General features: G+C 40.7%; 2 protein-coding genes across 8 annotated transcripts in view; one reads left to right on the forward strand and one right to left on the reverse strand.

The window, feature by feature from the left end:
• Window positions 1-27,748, forward strand: part of DRP2 (dystrophin related protein 2) — a 149,461-nt gene that overhangs the window by 78,122 nt on the left and 43,591 nt on the right. The gene's annotated exons all lie outside the window — the stretch shown is intronic.
• TAF7L (TATA-box binding protein associated factor 7 like) lies at window positions 352-26,875 on the reverse strand. Of its 6 annotated transcripts, none has more exons than XM_019019564.4 (13): window positions 24,829-26,875; window positions 19,634-19,701; window positions 18,729-18,807; window positions 15,618-15,751; window positions 14,502-14,628; window positions 13,899-13,954; window positions 11,116-11,157; window positions 10,171-10,243; window positions 9,728-9,841; window positions 8,423-8,644; window positions 8,116-8,228; window positions 7,339-7,398; window positions 352-1,336 (listed from the first exon to the last, which is right to left on the reverse strand). In XM_019019564.4, exons 1-13 carry the CDS (start codon window positions 25,082-25,084, stop codon window positions 1,292-1,294), a joined length of 1,389 nt encoding a protein of 462 aa, XP_018875109.1. In that variant the 5' UTR covers window positions 25,085-26,875; the 3' UTR covers window positions 352-1,291. The 6 variants fall into 6 exon arrangements, with proteins under 6 accessions (XP_018875109.1, XP_004064558.1, XP_018875111.1 ...); XM_004064510.5 differs by having other exon boundaries at window positions 8,423-8,641; window positions 24,829-25,534; XM_019019566.4 differs by lacking the exon at window positions 24,829-26,875 and adding an exon at window positions 23,416-23,887.

Below are 27,748 nucleotides of genomic sequence, written 5' to 3' on the forward strand. Positions count from 1 at the left end.
GAGGTGATTAGGTAATGAGGGCTCCACCCTTACGAATGGAATTAGCGCCCTTTTAAAAGAGGCCTGAGGGAGTTTGTTTGCCCTGCCGTCATGTGAGGATGCACCCCGAAGACGCTAGGAAGCAGACAAACCCCTCACCAGATGCCAAAGCTGCTGGCATCTTGATCTTAGACTTCCAAGCCTCCAGAGCTATAAGCAATAAATTTCTGTTGTTTATATTTACCCAGTCTATGGTATTTTTGTTACAGCAGCCCAAATGAACTAAGATATAGAGCTTATTGCTTTTCTTCTTGTTTCCATTTGGATATGAGTACACTCATCATGGGGGATGGTTTAATAAATTGACAACAATCCATTTAAAATGAACAATTTATTTATTGCTTAAAGAACGTAGACCATAAAACACTAATAATATACCTAGAAAAAAACCCAAACAAGATTGTTAAAGAAGTCTTCATAGGCATTATTGCATCTTGTTCTTCCTAACCTTAACTGATGAGGGTTAGGAGGAGAAGGCTCAGAATAAGGATAACAGTTCATAATTTCTTCATCTCTGCTCTAACTGTTCCCTTAGTTGGTGAATAACAACCAGCTCCATCCTAAAAACAACAGAACATAAGCAGCAGCAAGAAATCATCCTTGAGCAGGAATGCAGTCCTGTTACCTGAACAGAGACAGAACACAATCTAGTATTAACTGCTGCAAGGTAGGCACTTAAACTCACTATGGCAGGTCCTAGTGCTTAGTAGAAATGACCTCGTTTTTTCCCCTATGTTTTAGGAAATACTAAAAACCAAAAGAAAAACTAAAACATATGCAAACCAAACAGCTGTACGGCCTCTAGGCTAGACTCCCTTTGGAAGCATGGCTGAATCATCTGCTGGTACCATAGCACAGAAGCAATATAATCAATTCTTGTTTGGTGTGGTGGTGCACAACTGTAGTCCCAGCTACTCAGGAGGCTGAGGCGGGAGGATCCCTAAAGCCCAGGAGTCTGAATTCAGCCTGGGCAACATAACAAGACCCCATTTCTAAATTAATAATAATAATTCCCAAATTGACAAAGAGAAAGTCTCATGGTCGAGTGGGGTCTCTAAGTCTACTACATTTTTATACTGGCCTTTTCTACATGACTACAAACTGTGATCATATTTTAAGTAGCAAAGAAGGTACAGATAAATATAACTGATTCAACATAAGGCAACTGAAGGGACAAAAACATGCACAGTTTCATCCAATCTGCAGTCTGGATGGTGAATCCAAGGTTTGTGGGCCACGCCAATGGCTCTCCTCACTTCTTCAGAAAACGCTGCAACTGTTCCTGTAGGGAAATGAGCTGTAGGGAGAGGTAGAAAGACATGAAAAATTCATTTGAAATTTGAGGTCCCATTACTTGATCTAGAATTTACTTAAATGAACCAAAAAGAACTACTGTTATTTGGCATTTATAAGGTTATCTTAGTCTTGCAATGTTCCAGAGAATACTGGCCACAGTCAAGAATGCATGCATACTGCTGTGGCCATGATGATGTCCTTTATTATGCCCAATTTATGAAGAGAAGCTTTGTATTAGTCAGTTTTCACACTGCTGATAAAGATATACCTGAGTTTGGGAAGAAAAAGAGGTTTAATGGACTTACAGTTCCACATGGCTGGAGGTCTCACAATCATGGTGGAAGGCAAGGAGGAGCAAGTCATATCTTACATGGATGGCAGCAGGCAAAGAGAGGAGAGCTTATGCAGGGAAACTCCCCTTTTTAAAACCATCAGATCTCGTGAGACTTATTCACTATCACGAGAACAGCATGGGAAAGACCTGCCCCCATGATTCAATTACCTCCCACCAGGTACCTCCCACAACACGTGGGAATTAAAGATGAGATTTGGGTGGGGACACAGACAAACCATATCAAGCTTTAAAATTCAATAGGCTTTAAAAAAAAACAATATGTTTGCTGTTAAGAATTTGTGCTTCTGTGAAGAATATACAGAGGTCACAGCTCACTGTAGGGGCAAAGGAGATGGGATCTCTGTAGCCATATTCTAAGAGTCAGATGATAAAACAGTTGGGACACTCTCTTGTCCCAATGAACACAATGGGTCTTAGACTGAGTCTTACCAACTGCTTCTTACCACATTAGGAGATACTTAGAAACTGAGCCAGAGCCCTGACCAATCAGGAGCCTGATGATGTTCTACTTAATGCTTTCTAAGTTAGAAGCCCTGAACATTTTGTGGTATAGGATTTAATTTTTTTTTAACTTGAAATGGTAAAGTGACCAATAACATTCAGAGATGTATGCCATCTTTACAACAAAGGTTGTTTTTGAATATTATTCATTTCAGGACACTCCATACCAGAATGAATTTTTAGTCTGTGAAATGAAAGGAACATTATAAAACAATCCTATGCTGCACATCACCTACCAAGCCACAATAATTGCTGTCCGCAGTAACTTAGAGGCTCTTCTCACTCAGTTGCTGAGTGACCCCTGATTGACCATGATTACAACCACTGACTGATCCAGTTCTTTCTCCTTTGCAGGCTCTTTCTCTTCCCACCACCCCCTAAAGATAGGTTTTTCCTTAGGTTCAGACTTCTTGCTGAACAATCAACCAGGCTAACTCAACTAGCCCCACAGCTTCAATGATCATTTCTGTGTATGGGCCTCTCTCCAATTTCCCATTTTCAAAAGCACTTCTCCACATACCCCTCCAAATCCACTTTTTGTTATCCTATTTTCCGTTAATGGCACATCATTTCCCAGTTGCCCAGGCTTTGGACTCATCTTTGTTCCCCTTTTTGCCCTGTAAATCCAATCAATTGTTAAGCTCTGTTTGCTTCTACCACTTGCACCTTTGAAGCTCCAGGCTGTCCCCACTCCAATTTCTCCTATATACTTCTGGCAGAAAAATCTTCCTGAGTTACTCCCCAGGTAAAAAAGCTTTGAAGGCTCATTATGACCTACACCAAAAATCTAAACTGTTCACCCTGGCATCACCACCTCTGAGCCAGTGTGCATGCTGCTTTCTCATGGAATGCACTCCTTTCCCTATCTCCTTATTAAAACCCTACCTATATTTTAAGGCCCCAGTCAAACACCATCTTCTCCATGAAGTCTTCTTTAATATCCATGGACAATCTGTCATTCCTTTAAGTCCCTACCCCTCTTGCCAATTTCTCCCCAAATGAAGACAGAGACTACATCATAAGCATATCATAGCTCCCTGCAGAGCCTAGCTTAAAGTAGACACCTACTAAATCTAATTTGGATAAACGAACTAACATAAGGGACTCTGAGTAAATAAAGTTTACAGCTACATTTCTATGCTGCTCCTCAATACTAAATATAGTCATGTGTTACTTAACAATGGGGATATGTTCTAAGAAATGCATCCTTAGGCAATTTTGTCATGATGCGAACATGATAGAACATACTTACACCAACCTAGATAGTATAGCTTACTACACACCTAGGCTACATAGTATAGTCTATCGTTCCTAGGTTACAAACCTGTACAGCATATTACTATACTGAATACTGTAGGCAATTGTAGCACAATGTTAAGTATTTGTGTATCTAAACATAGAAAAGGTAAACTAAAAATACAATATAAAAAATTAAAAATGGTACACTTGTATAGGGCACTTACTATGAATAGAGCTTGCAGGACTAGAAGTTGCTCTGGGTGAGTCAGTGAGTGAGTGGTGAGTGAATGTGAAGGCCTAGGATATTACTGTGCACTACTGAAGACTATATAAACACTATATACTTAGGCTATACTAAAATAATTTAAAAATTAAGTAATTGTGCTGCTATGTTATGATGGCCACAGTGTCACCAGGTGACAGGAATTTCTTAGCTCCATTATAATCTTATGGGACTACCATCATATATGCAGTCTGTCATTGGCCAAAATGTTGTTACGCAGCATACAACTGTACTTACATTGATGAAAACAAAGATGTTTGGTGGGTACTAAAACAATCCTGGCATTAACTGTTCATCTGATTGTTTTAAAGCAGTACTAAGCAGTACTTGGATAAGTGATTTGCTGAGAGGAATGGAATATATAGAACATAAAAATTCCGCTAGCCTTGTGGGGATGGGGGTGGGGAGTAGTGCCTGTACTTCAAGAGCACCATGCTAAGCCCATCCTCATAATACCAACTCCAGTCTCTTTAAAATTGTAACCCTTAACAGTATAAGGTTAGAGTCAGCACACATTTTCTATACAGCTACTTGACCCTCATTTAGCCTATATTGCCTTCTGCTCTCTTCGCCCTGTACACTCTCTTGTGGCTTTGAAAAATACAGTTGTCGTTCAAGTTAGAAATACATACATCCTTAATGATTCCTTGTCCCTCAACACCCAGTAATTGACCCAACTCCTGTCAATTCTACCTTTAAAGTATATTCTCTAATATATCAATATTCATTGCAGCATTATTCATAATAGCCAAAAGTGAAAGCAACCCAAATGTCCATCAGCAGATGAATGAATAAACAAAATGTGGTATATTGATCCAATGGAGTATTAGTCAGTCTTAAATGGAAAAAAGTACTGATACATGCCATAACATGGATGAACCCTGAAAATATGCTAAATGAGAGGAGCCTGACTCAAAACACCATGTATTATATGATTTCACTTGTATGAAATAACTAGAATAGGCAGTAGATTAGTAGAAACTAGATGAGTGGTTGCCTAGTGCTGGGCAGGGGAGAGGTTCTGGAGAAATGGGGAGTGACTACCAATGGATACAGGGTTTCTTTTTGGAGTGATGAAACTATTCTAAAATTGACTGCAGTGGTGGTTGTACAACTCTGAATATGCTAAAAGCCACTGAATTGTATAGTTTAAATGGGTGACTTGTGGGGGGTGGGGAGGACGGGGTTTGAGGCAGTCTCACTCTGTCACCCAGGCTGGAGTGCAGTGGTGGGATCTCTGCTCACTGCAACCTCTGCCTCCCAGGCTCAAGCAATCCTCCCACCTCAGCCTCCCGAGCAGCTGGGACTACAGGCATACACCACCATGCCTGGCTAATTTTTGGAGAGACGGGGTTTCACCATGTTGCCCAGGCTGGTCTCAAACTCCTGGGCTGAAGCCATCTGCCCACTTTGGCCTCCCAAAGCGCTAGGATTACAGGCATGCACCACCACACCCAGCCTAAACGGGTGACATTGTATGGTTTATGAATTACATCTGTTATAAAAACATTTTTATTGCAGTTTAAAAATCTATATTCTTTCAATCTCCATTGCTACTACCTTAGTCCAAGTTACCATCCTCTGTTAAAAATTAGAGTACCACAAAGCCCCCCAACCAGCCTCTTTGCTTCTACTCTCACCTTCTTCCAACCCATTCTCCAGATAATAATCAGAGTAACCTTTTAAAAGTTTAAATTAGGCCAGACGTGGTGGCTCACGCCTGTAATCCCAACACTTTGGGAGGCCGAGGCAGGTGGATCACGAGGTCAGGAGATCAAGACCATCCTGGCTAACACGGTGAAACCCTGTCTCTACTAAAAATACAAAAAATTAGCCGGGCATGGTGGCACGTGCCTGTAGTCCCAGTTACTTGGGAGGCTGAGGGAGGACAATCGCTTGAACCTGAGAGGCGGATGTTGCAGTGAGCCTAGATTGTGCCACTGCACTCCAGCCTGGGCGACAGAGCAAGACTCCGTTTAAAAAAAAAAAGTTTAGATTAGATGTGATTTTCCTATCTAAAATTCTTCAAGGACTTCATATTACACTTAAGGCCAAACCCATCCTCCTTATCATGGCCTTCAAGGAACCATACACTATGGTCTCTGCCTACTTCTCCAACCTTATCTTAAGCCATTCTCTTCCTGGCTTTAAATACTCCAAAGGTCCTCAAAGAAGCCAAGTTCTTTCTGAGCATGAGACCTTGCATATGCTCCACCTAAGAGGCTCTTCATCCCACTCTTTGCCTGGACTTAATCCTTCTGGTCTCAGCTTCAATAGCACCTCCTAGGAGAGGTCTATCATGATCCCCCAATTAATTCAAGACTCTTTATTCTAATAGTACCACTGACTTTTTTCCTTCATAGCACTTCTTCACAATTTGTAACTTTATATTTGTATAATTTGTTTATTGTCAATCTCCCCTGCTAGACAGCTCCATGAGGACAAGTACAGCAGGTCCTTGAATAACATCGTTTTGTTCAGTGTCATTTTGTTACAGTAAGTCCTCACTTAATGTCATCAATAGGTTCTTAGAAACTGCAACTTTAAGCAAAATGACATGCAAAAGGTCTCCAAATAACATTGTTAGTTCAATGTCATTTCATTATATATATATATATTTTTTTTTTTTTTTTGAGACAGGGGCTCACTTTGTTGCCCAAGCTGGAGTGCAGTGGTGTGATCATGGCTCACTGCAGCCTCAACCTCCTGGGCTCAAGCAATCCTCCCACCTTAGCGTCCTGACTAGCTGAGACTACAGGCTTATGCCACCATAACCGGCTAATTTTTTGTACAGTCAGCGTTTCACCATGTTGCTCAGATTGGTCTCAAACTCCTGAGCTAAAGCAATCCTCTTGCGTCGGCCTCCCAAAATGCTGGGGTTACAGGCATGAGCCACCACTCCTGGCCTCATTATAATGTTGATGAGAAAAATAAAATCACTTCCCTGTACACATTAGGTGAATTGGTTTGTCTGAATTGTCCCAGTCTGAGTGAGTGTGGGTGTGGGTGTGAGTGTGGGTGTGAGTGTGCCCTGCAATGGGATGCCATCCTATCCAAGGCTGGTTCCTACCTTGTGCCCTGAGCTGCTGGGATAGGCTCTGGCCATCTGAGACCCTGAACTGGAATCACTGGGTACATAATTGTCTTACTTGTTTTTATCAGTCTTTCTCATGTATGTATAGCTCACATTTATTTCAATGTTTAATATTAGAAGCATTTTGGTTTTTATTTAGAAGTTTGGTGATGTTTTTGTGACCAGAAATATGCTATAGGAACTTAATTCTTCTTTATATCAATTAGCCTATAGTAAAATTGGTTTCATTATATATACATTATTTTGCTTAAAGTTACAGTTTCCAAGAACCTATCAATGACACTGAGGATTTACTGTATTGCATTTGTCTTATTCAACACCATACATCCAGTGCTTTTCACTTCATAGGCATTCAATATCTGTTGAATGAGTGAATTTTCACAAAGATCTTGTTCCACCCTGCTACCTTCATTTAGAAGATTTGGCTACCACTATTCCTATGAGAGGAACAGCCAACAATGATATTGGAATTGAAGTGGGGGATTCTCTGTATCAAATGTTTTCTGGTTAATTTGAAAACATACTTCTTACCTTCTCATTTTTTTGTTTTTCCTGTAACTCAAGCTGCTCCAGCACAGACTGAAAATGATTCTGAAAAATAAATTGTATAAATGACAAACACTGAGTCTCAAAGGAAAAAAAAATCCAAGGGAGGCAAGGAGTTTGGCAAATAATTGTTTTTGTTTTTGTTTTTGAGGTGGAATCTTCCTCTGTCACCCAGGCTGGAGTGCAGTGGCACAATCTTGGCTCATGCAACCTCCGCCTCCCAGGCTCAAGTGATTCTCATGTCTCAGCCTCCTGGGTAGCTGGGATTACAGGAGCATGCCACCAGGCCTGGCTAATTTTTGTATTTTTAGTAGAGATGAGGTTTCATCTCTACTAAAAGATCCCTTACTCAGGGATCATTTACTGTGATCCCTGGCAAGTTACTTAACCTCTTTGAGTTTCCATTCTTTATCTATAAAATGGGAGTGGTGACAGTATTTATGTTTCAAGGATGTGAGGATAAAATGTGATAATATGTGTACACAATTCTTAGCCCTTTATGTGCCTTTTACATAGCAAATGCTCAATATTGGCAATTTTTATCTCATATCACCTAGTCCCTTCCCCAAAATGCTTATATTAGATGATCAAAATTACTCAGGTAAAAGGAAACAGGGTTGTCTTTTATTAGGAGTTTCTAAGAGGCTGTTTAGGTTCATGAATGAACAAGAACCCTGCACAGAGATAACATAAGTGGAAACACAAAGGCAAGATAACTGAAAGTAAGATATCAGGATTTCTTTACGCCAGCCAAGAATTTACCTTGAGTGTCAGGTTTTCCACTTTCATGATGAGATCCTTCTGTCTTTGTGCTTTATTCTGAATCTCACGGAGCTTTTTCTCCTTTTTCTCAATCTGCTTCTGAATTTCCATGACTAATAGAGAAACATAGAACTTTATATATTAAATATAGCCTAAATGAATGGACCAAGATCCAAATCAAGTAAAACTCTACTACACATCGAAGCGATAACTTCTTGAGCTTAGCTTTGAGTCTAATGTATGCTTAGAGTCAACTGTTAGCACTGCCACCCACCCTGGTCCCATCCCTTTGTTTTTTCTGACTTACCTATTGAACTGGTACCTTCATTTGCCCTATACTGGCCAGATTCAATAAACTCGGCCTGCAGCTGCCTTTCCAGATACTCTTCAGAACAATCTTCCTCCTCCTCTTCTTTGTCTTCATCTTCATCCTCATCCTCATCCTCATCCTCATCTTCATCATCCTCATCCTCATCATCATCATTACTTCTAGAATCACTGAACATCTCCCGAAGCATATCATATTCTACTAGTTTTAAGCAAGAAGAAGGTGAACTATCTAAAACTCTGCAAATGACTCATACTCCAGATATAATTATACTCCTTACTTTCACATTCCCCAGGCAACCAGTGAATTTTATAAATCATTTTTTCATGCAGGAAGATTATTCCCTTTATAAAACAAGGACAGCAAATGCAAAACACTGTAACATTCATTCATGTAGTGAATGATCAAGATATTTAGAGACTCTAAGGGTCATAGGAAGTTAAAATACCAGGGGTGGATGGGAGATTAGAACACCAATCTAAAACCCCTAAACTGCCAAGAGACCAATAAGAGGGAAGAAGGGCTGGGTGTGGTGGCTCATGCCTGTAATCCCAGCACTTTGGGAGGCCAACGCGGGCAGAACACTTGAAGCCAGGAGTTGGAGACCAGCCTGGCCAACATGGCAAAACCCCATCTCTACTTACAGAAAAAAAAAAAAAAAGAAAAAGAAAAAAAGAAAAATTAGCTTGGTGTGGTGGTACATGCCTGTAATCCCAGCTACTTGGGAGGCTGAGGCACAAGAACTACTTGAACCTGGGAGGCAGAGGTTGCAGTGAGCCGAGATCGCACCACTACACTCCAGTCTGGGCGACAGAGCGAGACTCTGTCTCAAAAAAAAAAAAAAAAAAAAAAGGCCGGGCACAGTGGCTCATGCCTGTAATTCAAGCACTTTGGGAGGCCGAGGCAGGCAGATCACTTGAGGTCTGGAATTCAAGACCAGCCTGGTCAACATGGTGAAACCCCGACGCTACTAAAAATACAAAAATTAGCTGGGCATGGTGGTGAACACCCGTAATCCCAGCTACTTGGGAGGCCGAGGCAGGAGAATCACTTGAACTCATGAGGCAGAGGTTGTAGTGAGCCGAGATCACGCCACTGCACTCCAGCCTGGGTGACAGAGCAAGACTCCATCTGAAAAAAAAAAAAAAAAAGAGGGAAGGACAAAACCATCCTTTTTTTCTGGGTTTTTTTTTTTGGATTGGCCTATGAATTTATGGAAAATGATCTGATACCCAGTCAATACCTGCCCTATCTGAAACTCCTGCTTTGCCTTTACTAAAGTACCTGACGAGGTATGACCCTGCTTGTGGCTGCTCATTCCCGAGGATATCACAAATCCTGGGATGGAGCCTTGACTTTCTATTTCCTTGGTTCCATCTTCAGCAATGACTTCCCAACCTGAAAGGAGTGGGTAGTCAAGGAAAACACAGAAGGAAACAAAAAGACACAGCTGAAAGGGAAGGGGCTCTTTGGCTAACAGTGCTATTTAATTTAGTCCAACTTTAGGCCATTTGTATCGGAATCCCTAGTTTGGAGAAGTGCCTTATATTGAATTACACAATAAATAATTTTCTATTACATGAATTTACTGTTCCTAGCTAGAACATTTCAAAGAATCTTAAGTTCTACACATCAAGACTGGCACACAAACACCAGAGGTGAGGCTTCGTCAGCATGTACAAATGGGGCAGAACAGACTATGCAGAAAATATTTGTATAAAGGATACGGGTACTTACGGCTTCAGCATCCGAACGCAGCAGTCTCTTTACTTCATTTTCCACATCTGGAGATTCAATGTACTGAAGCAAAGTTGGGGATTAGAGGGGGATACCAATACTGTCATTTAACACCCTGTGTGTTGCAGGAGTGCCCTCCTACGTACCAATGAATTCCAATGTTAGGCCTCTTTAAATTCTGATCCAACCAAATTTCTACTTTAAGTAGTGCTATTTATAAAGGAATCTTTAGCCAGGGTCTAGAATTTTGTACAGTAAACTTACTTTTTTCCTAATTAAACAAATTACTTGAGACATTTAATCTTTTCAATCTGCAGCTCTATGGTAAAGCCCTCTCTCAGAGGTGCAACCCTTAGGTCTCAGTTATAAATTATTTGTCCTGATTTATATTGGCAAAGAACTATAATTCCTTATTAGTTATTTAGAAATAATTTGGTTTAAAGATCCAAATTCCCAGATTTCACTTCCCCACATCTTTACTATTAGCGACGTTCCTACAAAAACTGGATCTTAGCTGCATGTTCTCCCTTGAATCCAGTTTTACATAATTATCTCCACAGCAACCAATTTGTTGTGCCACAAATAGAAATTAGGATTTTGATGGGGAATAAGCAATTGCAAACAACTGCTGTTAAAAGTGAACTCTGGCTCCCAAGGAATGGCTTTTGAAATAAATATCAGAATAAAAAGAGCAGATTAGAATACACGGGGTCACTGGCCAAATTGTATCTTTTCCTCTAGCAGTTATCAAACATCAAACAATGAATTCATTTTTCAGTGAATCAAACCCAGTGTATGTGTTTAGAATGAGGGTTAGAGGTGAGAAGGAAGGCTCAAAAGTAGCTTCTGTGGTTTATTTGATTCATTTGAAACTAATGAGCTATTAAATAAAACACATTAAGGGTAAAAATGAAGTTATATTATGATTGCTCTACCTCAGTAAAGCTGCTTTTTTCCATTTCTTTGACATCAGGGACCTATGAAATAAAACACAATAAACAAGTTATATTATGATACCTATATTTCAGTAAAGCTTAAAGAGCTCTACAACTATCCTTAACTTAGTTTTACATTTAGTAGGCACTCAATAAATGTTGATTTACAGAGTATAAAAGCCAAGGCAACTGTGTTCATGGATTGGAAGACTCAACATAGTAAAAATGTCAGTTCTCCCCAAATTGATCTATAAGTTTAATGTAATTCCTGCCAAAATTCTAGCAAGGTTTTCTATAGTTATAGACAAGCTTATTCTCAAATTTATATTAAAAGATACAGGCTTTTGGCCAGTCGTGGTGGCTCATGCCTGTAATCTCAGCACTTTGGGAGGCCAAGGCGGGCGGATCACGTGAGGTCAGGAGTTTGAGACCAGCCTGGCCAACATGGTGAAACCCGTCTCTACTAAAAATACAAAAATTAGCCGGGCATGGTGGCCCATGCCTGTAATACTGGCTACTTGGGAGGCTGAGGCATGAGAGTCGCTTGAACCCGGGAGGCGGAGGCTGCAGTGAGCAGAGATCGTGCCATTGCACTCCAGCCTGGGCAACAGAGCGAGACTCCATCTCAAAAAATAAATAAATAAATAAATAAAGATATGGACTCTAGAATGGCTAAACGATATTGACAAAGAAAAGTAAAGTCAGAGCAATCAGACTTCTAATTTCAGGACCAATTATATAGCGACACTGTGATATTGGTGGAGGGACTGACAGATGGATCAGTGGAAGAGAATGGAGAACCCAGAAACAGACCCATAAAACCAAGCCCAACTGATATTTCGCAAAGGTGCAAAAGCAATACAACAGAGGAAGGATAGCCTTTTCAACAAATAGTGCGAGAGCAATTAGACATCCTTTGGCAAAAAAAGCAAAAACAAACAAACAAAAACAAAACAACAACAACAACAAAAAACCTTGAACTAAACCTCATAGCTTTTACAAAAATTAAGTCGAAAATGGGCATCAGGCTTAAAAAGATGTAAAAAAAAAAAAAGCAGGAGAAAATCTTCAGGATCTGGGCTAGGCAAAGAGTTCTTAGATTTACTATAAAAAGCAAGATCGTTTTCAAAAAAATCAATATATTGTACTTCATCAAAACTAAAAACTTTAGCTCTCTGAAAGACCCTACGAAGAGGATGGAAAGACAAGCTTACAGACTGGGAGAATATATTTGCAAACTACATATCTGATAAAACACTGGTAGTATTTAAAATATAAAAAGAACTCTCAAAATTCAATAGTAAAAAATCAATTTAGAAAATAGGCAAAAGGCATGAGCAGACATTTCGCTGAAGTGGAACAGATGGCACATGAGATGCTCAACCCCGTTAACCATCAGGGAAATGTAAATTAATACTACAATGGGATCACTACACACCTATCAGAATGGCTAAAATGAAAAATAGTGACAACACCTAATGCTGGTGAGGAGGTGGAGAAACTGGATCATTCATACATTATTGGCAGGAATATAAAATGGTACAGTCACTCTGGAAAACAGGTCATTTCTTACAAAACTAAACATGTGACTACCATATGACCCAGCAATTATACTCCTGGACATTTATTCCAAAGAAATGAATACTTATATTCACACAAAAACCTGTTCACAGCTTTATTTGTAATAGTCAAAACCTGTAAACAACCCAGATGTCCTTCAAAGGGAGAACAGTTATGTAATGTGTTACATTCATACCATGGAATACTACTCAGCAATAAAAAATAAACTATTGATGCTATAAAAACTTATATGGATCTTAAGTGAATTATGCTGAATGAAAAAATAAGCTAGTCTCTGATGTTATATAATATACAATTCCATTAATATTAAATTTTTGAAATGACAAAATTACGGAGATAGAGATCAGATTAGTGATTACCAAGTGTCTAATATTAAATTTTTGAAAAGACAAAATTACAGAGATAGAGATCAGATTAGTGATTACCAAGTGTCAGAGACTGGGGTGTGAGGTGGAAGGGAAGTGGGCATGGTTATATAAAAGCAAAATGAGGGATCCTTGTGGTGATGAAACTGTTTTGTATTTTGACTGTGTAGACAGATACATGAACTTACACATGGGATAAAACTGCATAGAACTAAACACATGCACAAAAATACACGAGTACAAGTAAAACTGGAGAAATTGGAATAAGATTGCAGAATTCTAATCATGTCAATTACCTGTTTGTGGTATTGTACTATAGTTTTGCAAAATGGGGAAAATGGCAAAAGGGTACACGATATCTCTCTTTTATTTCTTACAACTGTATATGAATTTACAATTATTTCAAAATAACATGTTTAATTTTAAACAAAAGAAGAAGCCAAGCCACAATACTCCTGTAGTTTGCCCAAGATTCTACAAGCCTGAAATAACATTAGGAATATAACCACAATTCCCAATTTTCAGGTTCTGGATGGGTTCACTTTAAAACTAGATCTTGCAATAGAAAACTGAAAACATTAACAGAAGTTTCAAATGTATGATTCTTCCAGACCCCAAATGACTAGCCTATAACCTCAAGGATCAGGTCTTTTTATTCACTGCTATATTCCCTACTGCTAGCATACAGTGCCTGGCATTTAGTTCACATTCAACAAATGTTTATTGAACATATAAATGAATTAACAAATTAATTCCCAACTGACTTTTTCTCTTTCCTTCTGGCCCATGATCCTCTTCTAATCGGCCCGGCAGACACACAAATAGCATGTAACTAACCTTTTTTTGTGTTTTCCGGAACCTTTTCTTTCTGACATTCTTAAGTGGTGGCGTAACTAAAATAAATACAACACAGTGAAACGTTATATGACTGATGGTAGTCACATAGCTGAATTTGATAAAGACAAAGATCATGCTATAAACCAAAGGCTCATGACATAACTCCTTTTTTTTTTTTTTGAGATCGAGTCCCACTCTGTTGCCCAGGCTGGAGTGCAGTGGTGCGAGCTCAGCTTACTGCAACCACCTCCTCCTAGGTTCAAGCGATTCTCCTGCCTCAGCCTCCCGAGTAGCTGGGATTACAGGTGCCCGCCACCACACCCAACTAATTTTTGTATTTTTAGTAAAGACAGAGTTTCACCATGTTGGCCAAGCTGGTCTCAAACTCCTGACCTCAGGTGATCCACCCGCCTCGGCCTCCCAAAGTGCTGGGATTACAAGCATGAGCCACTGCGCCCAGCTGACGTGACTCCTCTTAAAGAGTGTCTGAGAACCTAATGAACCAAACACCTAAGTGTGGTAAGACGTCCCTGTTTCACAAGGAATTAGGATTCAGCAAATAAATTTTAGTCAGCAGGAATGAGCAAGGGGCTGGTGACTTACTGCCATGCTTCCAGACACATTTTTTCTCTCTCCCCCTTTCTTTTTTCCTGACTATATTAGGATCAGTAGAGGCAGCTGGTTCTTCTGGAGAAAGGTGGATATCACGATCAGCAGTGCACACAAGCATCTACATTTAACAAAGACAAAGAAGTTGACTATGGCCACGAATTTTGGGTTAGCAATCATAATCATTCTTACCACTAGAAATGCACAGAAGAGACTGATACTTGCCATTTCCAGAAAACCAAGTATTTCGTAATGTACATTTATATTCTCTCATTTTTGCAGTCTCTCTCTCTCTCCTCCCCACCACCAGCCACCAGCAACACTACATATGAACTCTGAAGGTGCTTTGTTTTTTTTTTTTTCCACGAGAGTGTTTACCACTACAGAGGGAATATATTGGAAACAGATCTTGGAACTTAGCTTAGGTTTTTTGTTTTGTTTTTAGACAAAGTCTTGCTCTGTCATACAGGCTGGAGTGCAGTGGTACGTGATCATGGCTCACTGCACCCTCGACCTCCTGGGCTCAAGTGATCCTCCCACCTCAATCTCTAGAATAGCTGGGACTACAGGTGTGTGCCACCACACCTGGCTAATCTTGTTTTTGTAGAAATGAGGTCTCACTATGTTGACCAGGTTGGTCTCAAACTCCTGGGCTCAGGTGATCCTCCCGCCTCAGCCTCCCAAAGTGTAGGGATTATAGGCATGAGCCATTGTGTCTGGCCTATCTCAGCATTTTGATTTAGAGAGGAAATAAGAAATCAACAGCAGAGATGATGAATAAGAACCAACTTAAACCTCCAGAGTTAACAACATACTGTTTTAATACAAAGTTCAGAAGATCCCAGCGGCTCATATGTTTCAATTAATGAAAAGTCACTATAAGTGGCAAATGGGACTCTCTATAGGCTATTTGGTCAAAATAAAATACTGAAAGCTAAGGATCAAACACCACACAAGAACATGACATTTCATTCCTGTGCAGTCGATCTGGAAATTAGAAATGCCAAGCAGCCATTCACCAAGTGGAAAGGAGTACTGAAAGAAAGAAAAATAGGAAGAGAAAAGAATTCCTTGAAGGATGTGAGGCTAGTAAAGAAAACTAGTCCATACCTGAGAAATGTCTGCTGTTTTATAAAAGGTTTTTTTATCAAGCGTTCTCAGGCTTTCAATAACACAAGGCAAGTCAACCAGCTTAGCAGCTAGTGGGACATCTTCTACTTCAACAACTGCATGGCGCCCATCAGCTGAAGAGAAGTAAAGATTAAAGTTGATATCTTCCCAGTGAACTCTTAAACTTCCTAAGGTTTGAATAATGAAGACTTATGTGGGACAGATTAGTCTTTCCAAGAAACCTACTATCTCTCATAATGCTAGAATTGTGTACACAATTAATAGCTTCCTAAAGAAAAGAAATGGAAAGTATATGGAGCTCTTTTTTCCTAGTTTACGTCACTTGTGCAAAAGTAGCTAAGTTTCTTGTTAATGGATGTGAACTAAATATGGGTGAAGCAATAAATGTTTCATTCTCATCCTGAAAAGCAAATTCCATTCATTAAAACCAATTCCTTTTTTTTTTTTTTAGAAGCATTCAATCGTGTCATTGTACATGTGTGTTTTCAAAGGGCTGGGTGAGGGAAGGGTTGACTGACCCTAGAATGGTGCTAATAAATCTCAAGTTAAATCTCTAATTAGCTTCATAAAGAAAAAATTCTATACAACAGCCATATACTAAACTCTGAATATTGCTGCTCAGATGTCCCAAACATAAATGTCTTTTGACACAAGAGGATTCAGGTATAATCTTCTAGTATTATGTGAAAAAAGAAAGATACAAAACAATGTTTATCATTTTGTGTGAATTAACTCTAAAAATAGAGAGATTGTTTCAATTCTAGTATTATGCATAAGAGTTTTGTCAATAAGGAAGTAACAAGAAACAGTATCAGTTATCTGTGGTATTGAGGTTGGGGCACCATAAGGAAGAAGAGTTTTATTTCTCCTTTCGAACTTTTCTTTTTCATTTGATTTTTTTATTTTTCTTTGAGAAGGAGTCTCACTCTGGCACCCAGGCTGGAGTGCAGTGGCACAATCTCTGCTCACTGCAACCTCCGCCCCCTGGGTTCAAGCAATTATCGTGCCTCAGCCTCCCAAATAGCTAGGATTACAGGTGTGCACCACCATGCCCGGCTAATTTTTGCATTTTTAGTAGAGACGGGGTTTCGCCGTGTTGGCCAGGCTGGTCTGGAACTCCTGACCTCAAGTGATCCGCCCGCCTCAGCCTCCCAAAGAGCCGGGATTACAGGCATGAGCCATCACGCCCAGCCTGTTTTATTTGAATTTTCTAACTATGAACTTATATTATCTTTTTAAAAAAATGTCAGTAAGTGTTAACTAACTGGTGAGATTATGAGCCACTTTTTGTTTTCTCCTTTATATGCTTCTCTGTATTAAAAAAAAAAAACTAGCAAAATTTATTTATCTATTTTTGGTTGTGTGATTTTTAGGCAGATAAGCTTGTGTGGAAACATTTATTTATTTACTTATTTACTTATTTATTTACACATGCTTTTGGTGCAAATGGCCTCTAGATTCATCCATGGTGTCCCAAATGACAGAATTTTGTTCTTTTTAAAAGGCTGAGTAGTATAGCATTGTGTATACGTATCACATTTACACTTAGGTTGATTCCATATCTTGGCTATTGTGAATAATGCTACAATGAATATGGGAGTGCAGAGAGATATGCCTTCAACATGTTGATATCAATTCCTTCTGTGAATATATTCACAGAAGTGGGGTTGCTGGATCACATGATTGTTCTATTTTTAGTTTTCTGAGGAACCTCCATACCATTTAAAAAAAATAATGGCTGTAGGCCAGGCACAGTAGCTCACGCCTGTAATCCCAGCACTTTGGGAGGCTGAGGTGGGTGGATCACTCGAGGTCAGGAGTTCAAGACCAGCCTGATCAACATGGTGAAACCCCATCTCTACCAAAAATACAAAAAAATTAGCCAGGTGTGGTGGCGCATGCCTGTAGTCCCAGCTACTCGGAAGGCTGAGGCAGCAGAATTGCTTGAACCCAGGAGGTGGAGGTTGCAGTGAGCCAAGATCGCGCCACTGCACTCCAGCCTGGGTGACACAGCAAGACCCCATCTCAAAAAAAAAAAAAAAGGCTGTATTAATTTACATTACCACCAATAGGGTACAAAGGTTCCCTTTTCTCCTCATCCTCATTAATAGTTGTTATTGTTCTTTTTTTTTTTTTTTTAATAAAAGCCATTCTAACAGGTATGAGGTGATATCTCGCTGTTGTTTTAATTTGCATTCCCCTAATGATTAGTGATGCTGAGCATTTTTTCATGAACCTTTTGGCTACTTGTATGTCTTCTTTTGAGAAATATCTGTTCAGATCCTTTGCCCATTTTAAAATCAGGTTATTTGTTTTCTTGCTATTGAGTTGTTTGAGTTCCTTATATATTTGGATATTAACCCCTTTATTGGATGTACGATTTGCCAATATAACAAATATTATTTAAAAGAAAAATATATGTCACTGGCCAGGCACGGTGGCTCACGCCTGTAATCCCAGCACTTTGGGAGGCCAAGGCAGGCGGATCACGAGGTCAGGAGTTTGAGATTAGCCTGACCAACATGATGAAACCCTGTCTCTACTAAAAATACAAAAATTAGCCAGGCATGGTGGCATGTGCCTGTAATCCCAGCTACTTGGGAGGCTGAGGCAGAAGAATCACTTGAACCCAGGAGGTAGAGGTTGCAGTGAACCAAAATTGCACCACTGCACTCCAGCCTGGGCGACAGAGCGAGACTCCATCTCAAAAAAAAAGAAAGAAAGAAAGAAAGAAAGAAATACATGTCACCTTTATAAACAAAGAATGGCATATCCATTTGTCATTCCCTTGGATGTTCAGAAATCATAAAGTTTGTATATGGGAGACTACCAGCAGTATAAAAACCCCACAGTTGACCCCCAAGTTTCCTTAAACACACTATGATAATCACTCAACTCGAGGTGCAATATTCCTACTTCCTTTCCTCTTAAAAGAAGAGGACTTAAGCCTCTCTAAAGCATGAGTCCATCAAGTCAGAGACCATATTCTATCATTTTTCACATCCTTAGTACCAAGTACAGTGTCTGGCACATAGCAATCCCTTAATAAATTATTGTTCAATGGATAGTGAATGGATATTAACTACTTACGCAATAAGTCAATTTTTAGTTTATCCTTCATCTTGACACTTTGAGAACGTGCTAGGTTCCTGACAGTACAAGCATGTTCCTAAAGAGGAGGTGAATTGAAAAATCAGAAGAACTAAACATCTACTTGGCAGCTAACAGAATAGATATATCAAAGAAAGCTCTCCCTTAAATAAAACTTTACACCTCCCAAATGTTACTAACAAGACCATGTACCATGAGATACTGTGCACTGTATAAGTCAAGTTAGGATGAAGCTGACTCTAAACTCATAATTGTCTCTTAGTAGCTATAGTTAATGCTTTCTCCTAGCTCTACAGTCCTGCCTCTCACTGCTACCCTTCTGTTGTAGTTGCTAAAGAAAGGCTTACCTAGTTGCAGTTTGCTTGGTATATTAAGTAACCCTAATTAGGGAAATAGGTTTCTGAACCCCATCCTTAATATAGCTGCCTAGACTAAGTAATTGCTTGAATACAGGTATCAGTGTGGGGGAAGAGAGCCAAATACTTGTTGAGATGAGCTTTAAAAGTCTTGCATGGTGGTGAATAATGCTGGCCCTTCTCACTGCCCCTTTTGAGGTGACAGAAAGGATTTCAGAGGAGTCGTATCTTGGCTGTCCAGGGAACAGGCTGTTAGTATTGGTGGTAAGTGAATGGGTCCATCATTGTCACAGCTGTTTTGCCAGGAAATCAACCTGCATGATAGGTGGTATTGTACAGGAGGAAAAAATGCTGCCAAAAAAGTACACGCTATGATAGGACTGCTTAACAGAACATGATTCCTGGGAAACAAATGTTCTAAGTTTTTATAGCCTACCTGAAATAGAAATGTTACAGTATCCAAGTAGAACTATAATTATAATTAAACTATAATTATGAAGATATTTGTTCTGAGATACAAGTTCTTACCAGAGGCAGACGCAATATAAACTGGTTCTCAACTTCATCAGGAACTTCATCCTGGCTTTCACTCATGTCTTGATTTTGAGTTCATGAAAGCAAAAAGAAAACCAAGTCACTAAAAACTCCTCTTGCTCCCTCTCCTGACCACTTCTGGTAGTACTGGCTAAATTATACAAGATCTTGCCCATAATCCTCACTAGAATGATGTGTGTACAGTTAGACAATACCTTATTTGACATAACTTAATTATTTCTAGACGTTACCTTAGCTCCTCTCCAATATGTGTAGATTTTCCAAAGTTAATCCAAATTACATGATGTAATTTGATGAACAAATGAAATAAGAGCTGTTATGAAACATGATTTCGTCTTCTTAATCATATTCTTAGACTCTCAGGTAAAAGACTACAATTCAACAACACGTTGGTGGCTACCTAAGCAAACTATATAACCTCTGTAGGGAAGAATGCAAACCAAAAGCTGAAATTCGCCTAGAAACCACTTGCAGAAATGTTCTGTGATGATCTGAAGTAAACAAGGGCTTGATTTTCAATATTTCACCTACATTAATGGATTAGTAGAAATTAAGCAGTCCATGGGAGACCAGGCAGTTTTTTATGACTCTAGAGCCAGCAACAACAGCTTTGAGCTACCCTGGGGAAAAGTTAGGAGTCCAGTTCTTTTTTTTTTTTTTTTTTCAAGACAGAGTCTTGCTCTGTTGCCCAGGCTGGAGTGCAGTGGTGCGATCTCGGCTCACTGCAACCTCCGCCTCCCAGGTTCAAGCCATTCTCCTGCCTCAGTCTCCCAAGTAGTTGGGACTACAGGCATGCACCACCACACCTGGCTAATTTTTGTATTTTTTAGTAGAGACAGGATTTCACCATGTTGGCTAGGCTGGTCTTAAGATCCTGACCCCAAGTGATCCGCCCACCTCAGCCTCCCAAAGTGCTGGGATTACAGGCCTGAGCCACCGCGCCCAGCATGAAGTCCAGTTCTTTTTTTTTTTTTTTTTTTGAGACGGAGTCTCTTTTTTTTTTCTTTTTGAGATGGAGTTTTATGGAGAACATAAAATCAGATTTGATTTATTCATTACTACCCTTTCATTCATTACTACCCTTTATTGTGTGCATTCTGTATGCCCAGTACTACATTGAGTGCATTAGGTCTATCATTTCATATAATCCTCACAATCACCACTTACTTCGAATGCCCCCAAAAGCTATTTAAAAGAACTCCTAAGATGGATCTTTTTATTTAAAATATATATATATATACCTTTGGTGAAGTGAATACTTTCTTCCAAGTTAATCTTTTTTTGACAAATTATAATCATATATAATTATGGGGTACACAATGATGTTATGATATAGTGTGAAATGACTGAATCAACCTAATGAGCACATCCATCACCTTAAATACTTATCAGTTATTCCCCCTAACTGCAACTTTCATTTTTTTTTTAATTTTAAAAGCCAAATTTGGCAGTGGGAGATTGTATACCAACTTTAGTGGCATTAATGTTAATAAGTTGTGATAATATCCCACTACTATCGGACCAGCCTAACTGAAATTTTCTGTTCTTTGATCAACATCTCCTCAATGCCCCTCCCCCTACTCCAGCCTGTAATAACCAACACTACTCTCTGCTTCTATGAGTTCAATTATTTTAGATTCCACATATAAGTGAGAATATGTGATTTTTGTCTTTTTCTGCCTGGCTTATTTCACTTAATATAATATCCTCCAGATTCATCCACGTTGTTGCAAATGACAATTTCCTTCTTTTTAAAGGCTGAATAGTATTCAGTTGGGTACACATACCACATATTTATCCATTCACTTGTTGGATACCTAGATTGATTTCATAACTTAGCTATTGTAATGTGCAGTGAGCATGTGTGTGCAGATATCTCTTTGACACACTGATCTCAAGTTTTTAGGATATACATCTAGACGTGGGATTGCTGGATCCCAAGTTTTTATTTTATTATTTTTTATTTTTTTCATTATTTGTTTTTCAATTTTATGTTCTTACAATGAACCAAGACTTTATTTCTAATCTTATTTTCCATGTATTTGGGATGTATTTGTAGAGCCCTGCATTTTGGGTATTAGGGCCCACACTTTTGTTTGTTTGTTTTTTTTTTTTGAGACAGAGTTTTGCTCTTGTTGCCCAGGCTGGAGTGCAATGGCACGATCTCAGCTCACTGCAACCTCCGCTGCCCGGGTTCAAGTGATTCTCCTATCTCAGCCTCCTGAGTAGCTGGCATTACAGGTACCTGCCACCACATCCGGCTAAATTTTTTTTTTTTTTTTTTGTATATTTAGTAGAGACAGGGTTTCACCATGTTGGCCAGGCTGGTCTCGAGCTCCTGACCTAAGGTGATCCACCCGCCTTGGCCTCCCAAAGTGTTGGGATTACAGGCATGAGCCACTGTGCCCAGCCAGGCCCACACTTCTGAGGAAGATTTTTCTCAAAGGTGGAAAGACAGCTGGGCGCTGTGGCTCACACCTGTAATCTCAGCACTTTGGGAGGCTGAGGTAGGTGGATCACCTGAGGTCAGGAGTTCCAGACCAGCCTGGCCAACATAGTGAAACCCCATCTCTACTAAAGATACAAAAATTAGCTGGGCGTAGTGGTGGGTGCCTGTAATCCCAGCTAGTTGGGAGACTGAGGCAGGAGAATTGCTTGAACCCAGGAGATGGAGGCTGCAATGAGCCGAGATGGCGCCACCCCAGTTTGGGTGACAGAGTGAGACTCCTTCTCAAAAACAAAACAAAACAAAACAAAAAAAGTCAGCAGTAGAAAAGCAGACACCCAGGATGGGAGAGGGAAAGATGCATTATTTGTGATTGTAATTTCTTCTCTTCTTGTTTCATACAGATATATATGTATATATATGCATATATAAATACAAAAGAGAAATGTAAATGCAAGAAGAGAGTTGATCGAAATAAATAAAAAATCTGGGGGCTGAGCACATTCCCTAATAGAACATAGTAACAATTAAGGCTGGGAGCAGGAACAGATTATTTGAAGAACTAGCTGCTAAGCAAGATTTTATCAGATCAGTAGTAACTTTTAGATTTCTCAGCAGAACTAAAACTGGGGCATTTTGTTCATTTCCAAGCCTTTTTGGTAATTCCTCTTTTATGGAAGAAAGAATGTAAGAACTGAAACTATTTCAATGTAGTTGTTTGATAAACAGACCTAATAAAAAGTCTGGTGGGAGAGAAGTTAGACAATCCTGGTTGAACTGGGTTTTAATTATTTTTTAAATTTACTTGCATTTACCTAAAAAACTAGTTGTACGGTATTCACTTTAAGAAAAAGCATCCACTTTTTTCCAGCAAGCACTCTTTGATGCCTGATTAAATTAACAGGACCCCTTACTACCATTCACCTCTAGTTCCATCTCGCTTTAGCAGAATTACAATTGGAATTATAATTGGCTGGAGGGCGCCTGGCAGCATGCTCCAGGCCATGCAAGTCAGTACACGCCTAAATGGGTGTTTTTTCAAGTTCGCAGTCGCCGGCTGCAGTTTAAGAGACTGACCTCCATCCTTATCCCCGGGGCACTAAGCTTTCAAAGGGAAAGTTTGACCCCTAGGCTTTGATCCACTTTCCCTTGAAAACTTCTCGCGAGGCCCAACAGGTCGCAACGGGTCCCAGCCTTCGCGCCTCGCTGTGCAGGCGGGCTGGGGAGGGCTGCGGGGTGCACCGCGGCGGGGTGCACACTGGCAGGGCGCTGACCCGGTCCCGGCCGCCCGGTCGGCCGCCCGACTCACCCGCTCCTCCGGGAACTGGCGCGGACACCGAAAAGGCTGGGACCTGCGCCTCTGGTCTGTGGGTTCCGGACGAACCGCGCGTGGGCTCCCGCGTGGAACGTACAGGCGAACGCTGGGCTGCCGGCGCCTGGACAGTAAGAGCGGCGCGCGCCGGCCCCTCCCCGCCTCGCCACGCCTCCGCGGCCGCACTGCCCAGCGGACTGGAGCACGACTTCGAGGCAGTGGCCGGCTCACCGCGTGCTGGGCGGGAAGGCTCGAAAGGCGCGGAGCGCCGAGGGGAGCGCCGAGGGGAGCGCCGAGGGGAGCGCCGAGGGGAGGGCTGAGGGGGACGCGACCGCTCAGGGACCTCGCGAAGCAAGACCGAGGCTTCAAAACAAGTTACCTTGGCCGGGCGCGGTGGCTCACGACTGTAATCCCAGTACTTTGGGAGGCCAAGGCGGGCAGATCTTAAGGTCAAAAGATCGAGACCATCCTGGCCAACATGATGAAACCCCCGTCTCTACTAAAAATACAAAAATTAGCTGGGCGTGGTTGCGCGCGCCTGTAGTCCCAGCTACTCAGTAGGCTGAGGTAGGAGAATCGCTTGAACCCGGGAGGTGGAGATTGCAGTGAGTCGAGATTGCGCCACTGCACTCTAGCCTGGCGACAGAGTGAGACTCTGTCCGAAAAAAAAAAAAATTACCTTTACACAGGGGCAACCTTCAGGGCGCCAGAAGATTTTTACCAGGAGACAGTGATACTCCTAAGAGGCGAGTTGGGCCAGGCGCGGTGGCTCATGCCTGTAATCCCAGCACTTTGGGAGGCCGAGACGGGTGGATCACCTGAGGTCAGGAGTTCGAGATCAGCCTGGCCAACATGTTGAAACCCCATCTCTATTAAAAAAAATAAAAATAATAATAATAATAATTAGCCAGGCATGATGGCAGGCGCCTGTAATCTCAGCTACTCGGGCAGCTGAGGCAGGAGAATCTCTTGAACCCAAGAGGCGGAGGTTATAGTGAGCCGAGATCGCGCCACTGCACTCCAGCCTGGGCAACAAGAGCGAAACTCCGTCAAAAAAAAAAAAAAAAAAAAAAAAAAAAAAACGAGTTGCTCGCTTTTGGTTGCTCCTTGACTCCATTAGGTCGGACGGTTTGTCCCTAGGCACGGTGACCTCGCCTAGTGACAAACACGCCGCCGTGCAAACCCACTGAACAACTAGAATCTGTGCCCAAAGCCCTCTAACACAATCAGTTGCTCCCCTCTCCTCAACAGAGTCAACATTTTACATCCTCTGGAGAGGGACACAGGTTACGTCGCCCATTGCTCCTCAAGGGGGCCGCAATTCAAACAAATTTTGAATCGAACTAAAAGCAGTTTGTTTCTTTGAAAGAAGGTCCTCGGCTGGGGGAACAAGCTTAAAAAGCCACCTACCTTTCCCTTCCTGGAAGTTTTCTGGGGCCTGGGCAGCAGCCTGGGCGCTGCTGTCCGCATCTGCTTGAGCGTCCTGGTCGGCAGGAATCTGGGTGCCTTGGTCGCCAGCAATGTCGGCGCTGCTTTCATAGGTGGTTTCAGACCCACGGTCGACAGGAATTTGGGGTTCTTGTTGGCTAGTTACTTCCGATGTTGAAACTGTTGGTGTTGAATCATTTTCTGAAGAAATGGGGAGCTGTCCCTCGGGGCACTCCATAGCCCACCTCGTTGGGGTTGTAAAATGGCTTCCTGTGTAGTCATGTGACCTGGAGGGTTCCAGAACCTTCGTAAATGTAAAAGGTTTCTTTTACGTCTTTAAGACGTAATACTGTTAACGACATTGCCGCTGCCGGTTCAAGATTGTAGCAGCCACGTCTCCACTGCCTAACACTCACCCAAACTTAATCGCAGGGAATAAATATTTTCGGAAGACTATTCTACAATCATTTTCTTTTGGGACATGATTTTTTTTCATTCAATTAAACTAGATTATCAGAGCTTCAGACCAAGACAAAATTGCTTTGATCCCTTTTAGAATCCATCTGCTAACCTTCATTTTGGCATTGTGCCATGGGGCTACATCAGGGGTTATGCAAGAAAACAGGCCAACGAGACCAGTTTTACATTTACCATACAATATTCTTGAAGGCATTAATTATACAAAAAAATCCTTTCATGAAAACGGAAATGAAAATTCTGTTTTTGGTAACTGAAATAGCTGAGTAATTGTTTTGACTTGTAAGGACAGTGTGAATTATATAATTAAGTTTATGATGGCTGCTAGGAAGCTCAGAACCAAATTTGCAACCAACCTGTAATAACTAAGCCTTACTGGCATATGTTGAGTTTTATCTTAAGTAACTATGTTCTCTCCCATTTCCCTAATTATTTTTTGTCTCATGCAGTAAATAACACTAAAAGCTGCTCAAAGCCTTTTCAAAAAGAATCAGATATATACATGTTAGGTAAATGAAAATAGTACTCCTGGCTGGGCACAGTAGCTCACGCCTGTAATCCCAGCACTTTGGGAGGCTGAGGCAGGTGGATCACCTCAGGTCAGGAGTTCCAGAGCAGCCTGACCAACACGGTGAGAATCCCCCGTCTCTACTAAAAATACAAAAATTAGCCGGGCGTGGTGGCGCGTGCCTGTAATCCCAGCTACTAGGGAGGTTGACGCACGAGAATCGCTTGAATCCGGGAGGCGGAGGTTGCCATGAGCCAAGATCGCGCCACTGCATTCCAGCCTGGGTGACAGAGCGAGACTCTGTCAAAAAAAAGAAGAACGAGGGAGAGGGAGAGGGAGGAGAGGGAGGAGAGGGAGAGGGAGAGGGAGAGGGAGAGGGAGAGGGAGAGGGAGAGGGAGAGGGAGAGGGAGAGGGAGAGGGAGAGGGAGAGGAAATAGTACTCCTGACAAAAGTGTCTCAGGGAGCATCTCTGTGGGTAGAGGAGGGGAACACAATAACTGCTCACTTATAAATTCAATCATCCAACAAATGTTAATTGAGAATTTAGTGTGCCAGATCGGATTTGAAACATTTATTAAATGCTTAAAATATGGTTAAGTGTTTCATGGGAAGGAGGCAAAAATTATCCTTCAGAAATTTACAATCTAGTTAGAGCATACACATATGTAACTTTTTCATTATTGCCAGAGTTCCAGCCCCTTCTTAAGGAAACGGGGAAATATAAAGTGGAGGAAAGGAAAGGATATGAATTATGGTTTCTCTTTGGTAGAGGAGAGGTGATCCAAGAAGCAACATGATGTACAAATACAGAAAAAACTGTCCTATACATACTATCATTATCAAGTACACAGAGAGTGTGTTTCCGGGTTCTAGTCTGTCATGCTGCAGTTTCTTTTTAATAAGTTCTTTTGCATGCCTTTCCCTATAAAGCACTCTTCCCCCTCCCTAACTACGCTTCAGTTTCATCATTATAGCAAATATGCAGTTGCATGTGTTCCTTCAATAGAAGTTTATTAGGTATCGGGAATTGTCCTAAGGTCATTAATAGCTAACATTCACTGAGTGTTTATGTGCTAGACTCTTTGCTAGTGCTTCGTATGTTATTCATTTAACCCTCACAATTGCCCTCTGAGTTTGGTATGATTATGATTCTGTTTATTGATTTTTGTTTTCAGATTAGCAAACTGAGATTTTAAAAGGTTAATTAGCCCTATCTTTCATCATATACAAAAATCAACTCAAAATGTATCCAAGACTTAAATGTAAGACCTCACACTATGAAACTACTAAAAGACAATATTAGGGAAACTCTCCAGGACGTTGGACTGGGCAAATTTTTTTTTTAAGACCTCAAAAGCATGGGTGACAAAAGCAAAGATAGACAAATGGGATCACATCAAGGTAAAAAGCTTCCGTACAGCAAAGGAAACAAACAGCAAAGTGAAGAGACAACCCACAGAATGGGAGAAAATATTTGCAAACTATCTATGTAACAAGGGATTAATAACCAGACTATATAAGGAACTCAAACAACTCAATAGCACAAAAAATAATTAAATAAAAATAAACAGTTAATCTGATTTTTAAATGGGCAAAGACCTAAATAGGTCTCAAAAGAATAGATACAAATGACCAACAGATACATGAAAAAATGCTCAACATTACTAATCATTAGGGAAGTGCAAATCAAAACCACAATGAGATATCATCTCATCCGTTAGAATAGCTATTATCAAAAAGACAAAAAAAAAAAAAAACAAATGCTGACAGGGATGCAGATAAAGGGGAACCCTTGTGTACTGTTGGTAGGAATATAAAGTAGTACAGTCATTATGGAAAACAGTATGGAGGTTCCTCAAGAAACTAAAAATAGGCCAGGATGGTGGCTCACACCGGTAATCCCAGCACTTTGGGAG

Source organism: Gorilla gorilla, chromosome X, assembly GCF_029281585.2.
Source record: "Gorilla gorilla gorilla isolate KB3781 chromosome X, NHGRI_mGorGor1-v2.1_pri, whole genome shotgun sequence".
NCBI classification, from domain to species: Eukaryota; Metazoa; Chordata; class Mammalia; order Primates; family Hominidae; genus Gorilla; species Gorilla gorilla.

Excerpts from the sequence above, each read along its gene's own strand:
- TAF7L (XM_019019564.4), bottom strand. The coding sequence starts at position 25,084 with ATGGAGTGCCCCGAGGGACAGCTCCCCATTTCTTCAGAAAATGATTCA. Across the intron at positions 13,955-14,501 it reads ATGTGTCTGGAAGCATGGCA|TTACGCCACCACTTAAGAAT; the intron begins GTAAGTCACCAG and ends TATTTATTTTAG. Across the intron at positions 7,399-8,115 it reads TGGAAAACCTGACACTCAAG|AATCATTTTCAGTCTGTGCT; the intron begins GTAAATTCTTGG and ends TTTATTTTTCAG.